General features: G+C 39.3%; 1 protein-coding gene and 1 long non-coding RNA gene across 6 annotated transcripts in view; one reads left to right on the top strand and one right to left on the bottom strand.

Annotated features, from left to right (window-relative positions):
- Positions 1-543: 543 nt before the first annotated feature.
- Positions 544-3,352, top strand: LOC122485321. Its single transcript, XR_006297837.1, has 2 exons — positions 544-657; positions 3,091-3,352. It is a non-coding gene; the product is annotated as an uncharacterized LOC122485321 (long non-coding RNA).
- Positions 2,658-12,159, bottom strand: part of TEX14 (testis expressed 14, intercellular bridge forming factor) — a 118,203-nt gene continuing 108,701 nt past the window's right edge. For 3 of the 5 annotated variants that reach the window (XM_043583926.1, XM_043583924.1, XM_043583923.1), the window contains 4 exons: positions 7,749-7,841; positions 5,312-5,421; positions 3,774-3,825; positions 2,658-3,320 (listed from right to left, as the gene is read on the bottom strand). In XM_043583926.1, coding sequence (XP_043439861.1) covers positions 3,284-3,320; positions 3,774-3,825; positions 5,312-5,421; positions 7,749-7,841 — 292 coding nt within the window. In that variant the 3' untranslated portion in view covers positions 2,658-3,283. The other 2 variants (XM_043583927.1, XM_043583925.1) reach the window with 2 other exon arrangements.

Here is a 12,159-nt window from a genome sequence, read left to right as displayed (position 1 = left end):
CCCCTGATTCATTTATGTTTAAACTAATTACTGATGAGATCGTCTGTCATTACGCTATTTGTTTTTTGTCCCACATTTCTTGCATTACTGTCTCCTTTTGTATTTAGTTGATTTTCTGTAGTGAAATGTTTAAATTATTTTCTCTTTTCCTTTTGTGTATATTCCATAGCTATTTTCTTTGTGGTGACCATGAAGATTACATTTTGCATCCTAAATGTGTAACACTCTAATTTGAATTTATACCAGCTTAACTTCAATAACAATAAAAAAAACTCTCTTCCTTTACAGCTTCATCCTACCCCTATTAATTGTTGATGTGACAGAGTTACATTCTTGTGTATAGTGTGCCCCTAAATATAAACTAATGATTCTTTTATATACAGAAACTCTGAAAGACAGAAGACAGTAGGCCAATATATTCAAAGTGCTAAAAATAAAAAATAAAAACCCTTGTCAACCAAGAATCCTATATCCAGAAAAGCTGTCCTTCAAATGTGAGGGGTAAATTAAGACATTCCCAGAAAAACTAAAGCTGAGGGAGTTTGTAAGCACTAGATCTACCCTATAAGAAATGTTCAAGAAATGCTTCAAGGTGAAATAAAAGGACACTGCATAGTAACTCAAAGCCATATGGAGAAATAAAAGGTCTCAATAAAGGTAAGTACATGGGCAATTATAAAAACCAGTATTAGTTTTTATACTAATTTTGGTTACAACCATTACAATGGTTTGTAACTGCACTTTTTGTTTTCTCCATGATTTAGGAGATCAATACATTTAAAGCAAGAAAACAGCAGTAATGAGTATAAAAGTTAGTGTTACTGTAACTTTGATTTATAACTCCAAATCCTGGTTTATTTTTTACATAATTTAAGAGAGTAATGCATTAAAAATATTATTAGCTTTTATTTTTGGCCACACTTTACATAAAGATGTAATTTCATGACAACAACTGAAAGGGGTGGAGATGGAACTAAAGGATCAGGTTTCCATTCTGATGTCAATACCATATTCTGTTAATTATTGCAGCCTTATGCTATGCTTTCACATCTGGTAGGACACATCCCTCCTCCTTACTCTATTTTTTCAATATTATTTCCAAATATCTGTTAAGTCACACATTTATAGAAGGTCCTTTAATTTTACTCCACTATACAATTAATCATATTCAGTGGGACACTGGATTTTTACTTATATAACTCCCAGAGGACCAACTTATTTCTAAGTTCTTGGGAGGCACATCTCTAAAACCCACTTTTTTTTTTTTTTAAGTTTATTTATGTAAGTAATCTCTAAACCAAACATAGGGCTTGAACATAGGGCATGAGATCAAGTTACATGCTCCTCTGAGTGAGGCAGCCAGGCACAACTAAAACACCCTTCTAATAGCAACCTATAAAACAGTACTATTAGCATCCAGAAAAGGGCCGAAAGCTATGTATTTGAAAACAATAACAACAACAACAGCAACTAAAATCTAATCTGGAAATTTCTAATAATCAAATTTTCCAAGGGGAAAATTCCATTCAATAGTGAGCCAACAATAATTTATTAGCCATCTACTATGTGTCTAGAACCGTTTATGTATTCATTATGTTTCCACATATTGAGGAAAAGTGAAGGACTCCGTATACTCTAAAAACTCAGCACCAAACCCACCGGACAGATGTGAGGATGGGGACTAAGTTCATAAAGGATATATCACCATCAGTTTTAACTTAAATTTGCTCTTGGTTCACTTCTAAGAGTGTGCAGGGCACTCTCGAACTACAGCCTCAGGGAAAGCTACTCTGTTTTACTGTGAAGTATACAAACATGTTTGCTCCGGTATGGTCTTGGGCAGATCATGGAACCCTGGCACCTAACAGTTACTCCATAACCAATAAACATTATCTACCAATAATTATTATTGTTAATGTTGGCCAATATTAGTGATTATAAACCACATCAGTGAGAGTTTATGTAGGACTTGTAGCCTTTATGAATACTAATAGATAATGCTGTAATATCACAACTCACTATTTAACATGATATGTCTATCACTCCATACATTTTTTTTCCTGTGGGTCCTGGACACAAAGTCCTTACATTTCTATGTATGTTGGTTTTGTTGCACCAATTAAAAGTTTTTGAGAGGAAGGACTATGTATTACAAGTCTCCGTATCCCCCCAAGTTTCTTATACACAGTATTATTTGTAAAGTAATTTGCTTTGGTTTTGCTCTGGTTACAGTGGCAAGCAACTGTTTCCTTGTTTCAAAGTAGTCAAATAGATTTGTACCTTCCTATTTTATTTGTGCAGGGTAGAATTCTGGGGTGCTAATAAAAACTGGATGATATGACCATCCTCAACAGGAACTACCCAGTTTTCACAAACAAAAGACCTATCATTCACTTGCTAAGAATAAAATGTTAGCTGGTAGCTGGCTAGTACTGCACAGCAGCACATAACTTCTAAGAAAAGGTTTTTATTCACATGTAAAAGCTCCAAACTTGAGGCAGATGAAGGTATATAAATCCTCTAAATACCATGCCAGACACATGTATGCATCTGCCCAGGAGTCACTAGAGGCTAAATTACAGAAAACGCTGTGATCTTCATCTTCCCACAATTTCACTCCTCTAAAACACAAATGATGTGAGGTATATAATCCAAAATACTCAGAAATGATGTTTATTCACTTTAAAGGGTTCAAAATATCTTGGACTTTTACTCCGACCTGTACTTTCATCATGTAAGTAAATTCTAGCTGGAATGGGAATATGACAATCCTGGCCAAGAAGAGGGCAGTATTTCTGTTCTAAAATATGGATGACTGGTGCTGGCTTATATGAGAGGTGGTAGCAGTCATTGCTTATCTGTCAAACTTTATAACAGATATTGAAGCCTCTTTGGGTGGCAGTTCCTCTCCCAATAACTAAAACACAGAAATATCTTACACAGCTAAAACCTAAATGGTATTAAAAGTAAACATTTTATTATATAACAGGAATTAAAGTGTTCAAAAATCTGTACCAACAAAACCAAAACCAAAGCCATTCTGGGAACAATGAGAAAATTTTACAATAAAAGCTACCTTTCACTTTTCAGAAATCTGAACTGAAAACAGATGGTTAACTGCGGTGCAGACAGGGCCAGCCGTTCTGTCTATTGTGGCAGCTGAACAAAGTGTGAGCTACAGAATCACTGCCCTGATGGTGACTGAAGCAGATGAGGAGAGACGGGAGCTCACAAGCAGGATGCTCAAACTCAGGCCAGGAGTTCATGTACGATCCAACTCCCATCAGTCTGACAAGTCACTCTGATCCAGCACGATTATTCTGTGTATTTTTTAAACACACACAAAAAAAGAGTTTCAAGTGAGTATCTATGTTTTTTAAAGACACAAACAACAGTTTCCTTCTATTCAACTGAGTTCAAGGGAAGGGATTTTGATCTTTATAGTCAAGTGGGATAATCAATTAGTATGTCATGGGAACGTACAATGACTACAAAGCAATTGATAGCATCATCCTGTCCTCCCTCTGTCCAAAACTGTTCTTGTGCTGACTCTACTGATGACTTAATCAAATCTGGCATTAATTTCACCTTGTATTTTAATTAGCTGTAAACATTAACACATAAAAAATTGAGCAACTTTGAATTAATTATCAAACAACTTTATCAATAACTTTAACATTAATGTTTATTTACATGCTGATAAATGTTTAAAGCCTATTCATGTGGTCTAGAGACAGTGAACTTGGACCTACAAACATATGCCAACTCATTACCTGGATGGTTCAGACCAACCCAGTCGCTTCCAAAAACAGGGTTTTAGTTCCTCTTGATGAAATATAGAAAGAAGAAAACACAACCAGGTTACTTTCTGGGTCTAAAGGTGCCAGTATCCAGAAATTGCTTTAGTGCTCTCTCTCTAGTTTAGGGTGGACTGTTTTACCGGTAATAGTTGTTTTCTGCTAGAGACAGAATCTTTCCAAAAATAGTTAATGGGCTTCCCCACCTAACATTCTGCAGCTCCCTGTCACAGCAATGGATACTAATGATGTTAATTCACAAAGTCTCTGCATTATGTTCTCAGTGAATTCAACACTAGCTAAATGCTTACACACTCTGGGTCCTGTGCCAGTCCAGGGTCCCAGAGGAAAAAGAATACACTCTCAGGCCCTTTAATGAAGTGACTACTTACATAGGTATAGTCAGAGTTAAGGGAGCAAACAAAGGATGGCAAGGCACCCAGTGACTAGCAGCAGTGGGAAGCCATTATCAATGCTAAGTCAAAAGGGACTAGGGTGGAGCTAGGGCAGAACAGTTACTGGAACCCAGTGAGAGCTGGAACTGAGGACAGGCTGCCTTACAGAAGCTGTGCTGGTGAAGGGACACCACTTCTATCCAGAGATAAGGTGCTGAAGTAGGCAGGTAGGGGAAGTAATACCCAACCACTCCTCTGCCCTCTTCCCACTGGCCAACAGGAAGCCTGTTGGGCAGAAAGCCCAGGAGATAGTTCACAAAGCACAAAATAGGGCAGAGAAAGGAGAATGAGAATGAATTGGCGAAGGAATGAAAGGGATTCCAGGTGTTCTGAAAAAAATCAGTATCTCTAACTTCTTAAGTAGGAGGAACTTAAATATAGGAGGGTGTCATTTGTGAATGGTGCCTAAAGCTCTATCAAAATAGTTTTGAAATTAAGATCAATTTATACCTTTCACATTACTTGTAGATTCCACTTAAATTCCACAGTTTATAATTCCTTCTCAGAATCTGCGGCCTCTGTGTGAGCTAAATTTAGAACTCTTTTGAAGACATTAGACAATTAGAAGCAAAACATCTTTCTAGACAATGTGCAAGACAAGATGATGAGATTGGCCAAAGGCTTGCTTTAGAAATAAAATAGGATGTTACTGTTTTGTGATTAAGGTGTAACTGGCAATTAACAGAAAACCTGGGCTGAACTACAGGAGGAAAGCATAGAAGGATTATGTATAGCATCTGGGAAATATTTCTAAATAACTCTGATGCTCATCATAGCCCAAGGACTCCAGGTTACATTATTTTTTTTTTAATTTTTTTTTCCAACGTTTATTTATTTTGGGAACAGAGAGAGACAGAGCATGAACGGGGGAGGGGCAGAGAGAGAGGGAGACACAGAATCGGAAACAGGCTCCAGGCTCTGAGCCATCAGCTCAGAGCCTGACACGGGGCTCGAACTCACGGACCGTGAGATCGTGACCTGGCTGAAGTCGGACGCTTAACCGACTGCGCCACCCAGGCGCCCCTCCAGGTTACATTATAAACAACCATTCATTCATACCTTCTTCAGAATTGCCTAAAAAGCTGTCTGATTTCCTTCTCTCTGACTTGAAGCTTTCTTCCCCTTTTCTCTTCTTTTCACCAACTTCTTGATCCTTGGTATTTGCCTCCCTTCAAAGACAATGATTTGGGGCATCAAACCATATGCACAATGGCCAGGGTAACAGGACTACTCCAAAGGAAACATAATAGCTAGCACTACTGGCCAGGCATTGGCACATGTGCTATAATATACAGTAAGCCATTTAATTCTTATCACAACTATATAGTTACCATTACCATTCCCAGCAAGTAATAAGGAAACTGAGGTACACAGAAGTTATGTGCCTCAGGAATCCTGGATCTGGGATCTGACCCAGGCAGTCTGATTCAGACTCTATCAACCTCTAGGCTATATTATCTACCTCCCTTCCCAACAAAAGCATTTCACTTATGTTGTAATTGGTGCCCTTTTTTGTAACCACCATTTATTTTATTACCTTACTTCATTTCCTGAAACTCTCAAGTATCTCTGATTGAAGTATCTAACAATTTAAGACCATATTTGCCAAACTAGTAAGCAGAAATCATCTCCCCTGCTCAAGTGTAAGCTCCTGAAGGGCAGAGACATCCCACTCCTCTGCTCCTGCAGCACAGCACTTGGTTGTCAGCACTCAACAGATGCTGGCTGAACCAATTTGACACTGTACAGGGATTTTTATTCTTTTTTTATTTACTAAATATTCAAAACAAAATATGTAAAACAAGAGAGAAAATAAAGCCACCTAAAGCAAAAACGATTTTTTTCCCTCCTAACCTCTAATAGAATCATAGGTTCTACAATTGGAGGAAGCCTTCAGGTTCTCTTCCACCTCTGTCCAAATGCCCAGAACCAGAGTTGTCTAGCCTGTGCTTGAGTGGGAGGAGCTGTTGATAAACTGTAAAGGCACCTGCTTTTTCTATTAGATAGCAATAGCTATTAAAAAGCATGTGCTTTACTGGATAAAATCTCTAACTGCAGTTTCTAGTCACTAGCTCTGCCCTTTGGGGCAGAAGAGAGTAAGCTGACTCTCTTAACTTTACATTTCAGGTATTTGAGGGTAACTATCAAATATTCTCCACTCCACCTGCACTTCTCCAGCTGAGCCTCCCCAACTCCTTCAGCTATTCTCACATGATATGGTTTTCAGACCTCTGACTATTCGATGGCCACCCTCTTCTGTTTGTCAACATCGCTTTTAAAATACGGCACCCAGGGGCACCTGAGTGGCTCAGTCAGTTAAGCATCTGACTCTTGATTTCGGCTCAGGTCATGATCTCACAGTTCATGAGCTTGAGCACATCTGGCTCTGTGCTGACAGTGTGGAGCCTGCTTGAGATTCTCTTTCTGCCCTTCCCCTGCTCTGTCTTTCTCAAAATAGATACACTTTAAAAAAACAAGCCTATATCTTTAAAATAAAACAAAGCAAAATAAATAAAATAAAACAAAATAAAATAAAATAAAATAAAATAAAATAAAATAAAATAATAAAATAAAATAAAATAAAATAAAATAAAATAAAATAAAATAAAATAAAATATTGCACCCAGACTCTGCACTGACAGTGCGAAGTCTGCTTGGGATATTCTCTCTCTCTCTCTCTCTCTCTCTCTCTCTCTCTCTCCCCCTCTCCCTCACTCTCTCTCAAAATAAATAAATAAATAATTTTAAAAAGTAATAAAATATTTTGCCCAGAAAGTAACCCCACACTGTGTCCTACGAGTCCTCTCTTTAGCATGAGACATCACCTTGGCCTGGGCAAGACGCTGTTGTTTGTTCAGCATTAATGCTGCATTGACCATTTTAGCAACTGCATCAATGAGGCCTCATGGAGTCGCTATTTATGCTTTCTTCAAGAAAAATTTTTTGAATTCTTACCATGTCTCAAAATGCATGCTAAGTGCTGAGCATGTAAAAATAAAACGACATACTTCCTACCTTCAATAAAACCAGTGAGGAGGAGATTCCAGTCAAAAATTCTCCATTAGGTCAGATCCCTTGCATTCTACACATCTGAATGCTCACTTTCATCTTTTAGAAGCATTTAACATTTCCACTTGTCAAGACCATTTTGAATCCAGTCTATCACCTATCACATTAGTATTCATTCTTAGATTTTTGTTACCTAAAAATTTGATAAGCGTGCCTTTTCTGATTTAATTCAAATGGCTGATGAAAATGTTGAAGGTGACAAGGCCAAGGTATAGCAATCTTAGAGGCCTCTCTGTATACTGATATCAATCTGCTAATCAGTATCTTGAGCACTGTGTGTGGAGGAAGAGGGGCAGACAGGAGTCAAGGCTGGCTTATCTACAAACACTCATTCTCCAAAGAGTCAAGGTATTTTTTTTTTAAAGACTAAAATCTAGTCCTCCTTCTTGACAAAAAAGAAAATGACCCCCTGATGGAAAACAATAACCTTGTAGAGCCTCCGGGGAAATCCTGTAGCTCCGTGCTGTCCTCAGGTGGCTGTAGCCATCTTTCTAGGTCCTCATCAAGAGTAGAGTGAGCTCTGTCCAAGGACAAGTGAAGAGAACTGAGACAATTCTTATTCCATGACAAGGAGGTACAGTGTTTTAGAGTGGGAAAGGACCTTAAAACGTGTGTTTTCACTGTACAGATAAGAAAATGATAGCTAGGTGAGATTGTATTTACAGTTGCAGAGGTCACTTACATACAATTTAGATGCACACCAAAAACTCTTCTTTAGCTTCTTAATAAAAAGCCTCAGCACCCATGAGAATAGCCACCTCCCAAAGTCCAATGCCAGACTCAGTCTCAATTCTAGGCCATTAAGTTAATTTCCACCCTGGGCTAGAACTGTACACTCATTCCTATAAGTTTTTGAATGAAGAACTGCCTCTGAAGCTAAAGGATGCACAGTGTTTTCAGAAGGCCTGAAAAGTCCCACTCTGGGCATCTATCTATGTCCAGCACAGCCAGCCCTTTTGGAAAATAATAATAGTAGCTAACTTTTGATCACATGTAAAGCACTTTATACAACTAAGTTTAACTCGGCCTTCTTGAGCTAATCTTCCTTGGCTTGAATAATGATGTAGATTTTTACTGAAGGTGTTTTGAGGAGATGGGAGGACTGGAGTTACATCATACATTATAGATAAAAAGATTTCTAAAACTTTTAAAATGTATTTCTCTTCCTCTCCCTTTGCCCTTGTCTTTTCTGTCTCCCCAGGACCTTCCTTGCAGGTCCCAGGGCTCATCTCCTCTTCCACCTCCCAAACTTTCCCTTCCAGGTCTCTTTCTTTTTCTTCCTCATAGAGAATAATTTAGCCTTTAAAGAGTGGGGTAGGAACTAGATTCACTACCTAAAAGTTATTTGTAGCACTCTTCTTCCTTCCCTTCCTCTTCTATAGCAGCTGAAAAGCTAAAACCTCAATTTCTAGTCTCCCTTGCAAATGAGGGTGGTCATGCATCACATTTGGCCAGTGTAATATAAGTGGGCATCTGCTGGGGAGGGCTTCTGGGAAAGTTTCTGCTTTCCAGATAAAAAAAGGGGCAGAGTCACAATATTCCTTTTCCCCACCTGCCTGGTGTGTAGATAGCAGCAATCCTGAAACCAGGAGGTGACAAGTCTGAAAATAAAAGCCAACATAGTAAGGTAGCAGAGCAGGAATATCCAAAGAGTCTAAGTCCCTGGTGGCATCACTGAGCTGCTACACAAGGCATGACCTGCCAACCTGTGGGACTGCCTCCTGTGTGAGACAAACTCATTTAAGCATGAAGGTAGAGTTATCCATCATTTGCAGTTGAAAGAATTCTGCAGGGCTACCTTAAGGATCCACAGGACCAGGATTAGGATAAGGCAAGTGTTGCAAGGACAAGTTCAGATCCTCTTTTTCTTCAACAAAATTTAGATACTTTGCTCATCATTGATTTCTTGGCATCAGTTTTTATTTTTTAAAATAATGTATTCAAACAATTTATCTTGACTCTGAATTTTTTGGTGTCTCCTTTAATTTTGTGCCCAAGGAGTGTCTCACTCGCTTCATGCCAGTCCTGGCCCTGAATGATGGTTAGGGCAAGGTAAGAGAAGTCAGGAGGCACAGGAGGTGAGCTGAAGTGAATTGGGAACAGAATCGGGTTTCTTGAGGCAACCTTGTGTTTTTAGACTGAATTGTCTGGATGGCTGCCCCCATTTTCTCTTATCTGGCCACAAAGGTCTAAAACTTCTCTTCCAAGGCCTTTAATTAAAATGTTTGGGGGCACCTGGGTAGCTCAGTCAGTTAAGCGTTGGACTCTTGATTTTGGTCCAGGTCATGATCTCATGGTTGATGGGATCAAGCCCAATGTCAGCCTCATCTGCACTGTGAGCACAGAGCCTGCTTGGTATTCTCTCTCTGCCCCTCCCCCACTCATGCTCACTCACTCTCTCACACACACATACACTCTCTCTCTCTCTTTCTCTCTCAAAATAAATATAAAAATACTTTTAGGGGTGCCTGGGTGGTTCAGTTGGTTAAGCCTCCAACTTTAGCTCAGGTCGTGATTTCATGGTTTGTGAGTTCCAGCCCCCCATCAGGCTCTGTGCTGACAGTGCAGAGCCTGCTTGGGATTCTCTCTCTGCCCCTCCCCCACTCACTCTGTAGCTCTCAAAAATAAATAATTTAAAAATATTTTTAAAAAATTAAAAAAATAATAAAACGTCTTGAAAGAAGCTGAAGCCTGTGTCTGCCTTACAAAATGAAAAACAAAAACAAAAAACAACTTGACAAGAAAAAAATATTAAAAAATGGGTAAAGGACTTGAATAGTTACTTCTCCAGAGAAAATATACAAATGGCCATGGATACCTGGAGAACTGGTGGTTCAGTGGTAGAATTCTTGCCTGCCAAATGGCCATGGAGGCATATGAAAAGATGCTCAACATCACTCTTAATTAGGGAAATGCAAATCAAACCCACAATGAGATATCACCTCATACTTGTTCCATTAGAAAGGGTACTATGAAAAAAACAGAAAATAACAAGTACTGGCAAGGATGTAAAGAAATTGGAGCCCTTGTGCACTGTTGGTAGGAATGTAAAATGGTGCAGCTGCTGTGGAAAACAGTATGGTATTTCCTCAAAAAATTAAAAATAGATTTACCATATGATCCAGCATTACCACATCAGGTTACATATCCAAAATAAATGAAAGCAGGATGTCCAGGAGAAATATTGTATACCCATATTCTAGCAGTATTATTCACAGTAGGCAAAAAAGTAAAAGCAACCCAGTGTCTACCAATAAATGAACAGATAAACAAAATTTGATACACACACACACACACACACACACACACACACGCACACACACACTGTAATTCAGCCTTAAAAAAGAAGGAAATTCTCAGGGTGCCTGGGTGGCTCAGTTGATTGAGTGTCTGACTTCAGCTCAGGTCATGATCTCAGTTTGTGAGTTCAAGCCCCACATTAGGCTCTGTGCTGACAGCTCAGAGCCTGGAGCCTGCTTCGGATTCTGTGTCTCCGGCTATCTCTCTGCCCCTCCCTGCTCTCTCTCTCACACACACACACACACACACACACACACACACACGCACTCTCTCTCTCTCTCTCTCTCTCAAATATAAATAAAGAAGGAAATTCTGTTGGCTGCAGCAACTTCTTACTCAACACATCTCCAGAGGCAAGGGAAACAAAAGCAAGATGAACTATTGGGACCTCATCAAAATAAAAAGCTTCTGCACAGCGAAGGAAACAATCAGCAAAACTAAAAGGCAACTGATGGAATGGGAGAAGATATTTGCAAACGAAATATCAGATAAAGGGCTAGTATCCAAAATCTATAAAGAATTTCTCTAACTCAACACCCAAAAAACAAATAATCCAGTGAAGAAATGGGCAAAAGACATGAATAGACACTTCTCCAAAGAAGACATCCAGATGGCAAACCAACACATGAAAAAGTGCTCCACATCACTCATCAGGGAAATACAAATCAAAACCACAATGAGATACCACCTCACACCTGTCAGAATGGTTAACATTAACAACTCAGGTGAGGATGTGGAGAAAGAGGATCTCTTTTGCACTGCTGGTGGAAATGCAAACTGGTGCAGCCACTCTGGAAAACAGTATGGAGTTTCCTCAAAAAATTAAAAATAGAACTATCCTACAACCCAGCAATTGCACTACTAGGTATTTATCCAAGGGATACAGGTATGCTGTCTCAAAGGGGCACATGCACCCCAATGTTTATAGAAGCACTATCAACAATAGGCAAAGTATGGAAAGAGCCCAAATGTCCATCAACTGATGAATGGAAAAAGAAGATGTGGTATATCTGTACAATGGAGTATTACTTGGCAATCAAAAAGAATGAAATCTTGCCATTTGCAACTACGTGGATGGAACTAGAGGGTATTATGCTAAGTGAAATTAGTCAGTCAGGGGCGCCTGGGTGGCGCAGTCGGTTAGGCGTCCGACTTCAGCCAGGTCACGATCTCGCGGTCTGTGAGTTCGAGCCCCGCGTCGGGCTCTGGGCTGATGGCTCAGAGCCTGGAGCCTGTTTCCGATTCTGTGTCTCCCTTTCTCTCTGACCCTCCCCCGTTCATGCTCTGTCTCTCTCTGTCCCCCAAAAAATAAATAAACGTTGAAAAAAAATTAAAAAAAAAATTTTTTAAAAGAAATTAGTCAGTCAAAGACAAATATCATATAACTTCACTCATATGAGGACTTTAAGACACAGAACAGATGAACATAAGGAAGCAACAATAATATAAAACAGGGAGGGGAACAAAACATAAGAGACTCTTAAATGTGGAGAACAAACAGAGGACTAATGGAGGGGTTGTGGGAGGGGGGATGGGCT

This window comes from Prionailurus bengalensis, chromosome E1, assembly GCF_016509475.1.
Source record: "Prionailurus bengalensis isolate Pbe53 chromosome E1, Fcat_Pben_1.1_paternal_pri, whole genome shotgun sequence".
Taxonomy (NCBI): domain Eukaryota; kingdom Metazoa; phylum Chordata; class Mammalia; order Carnivora; family Felidae; genus Prionailurus; species Prionailurus bengalensis.
Note: the sequence above shows the minus strand (reverse complement) of the source record. Positions and strands in the feature narration are given on the sequence as shown.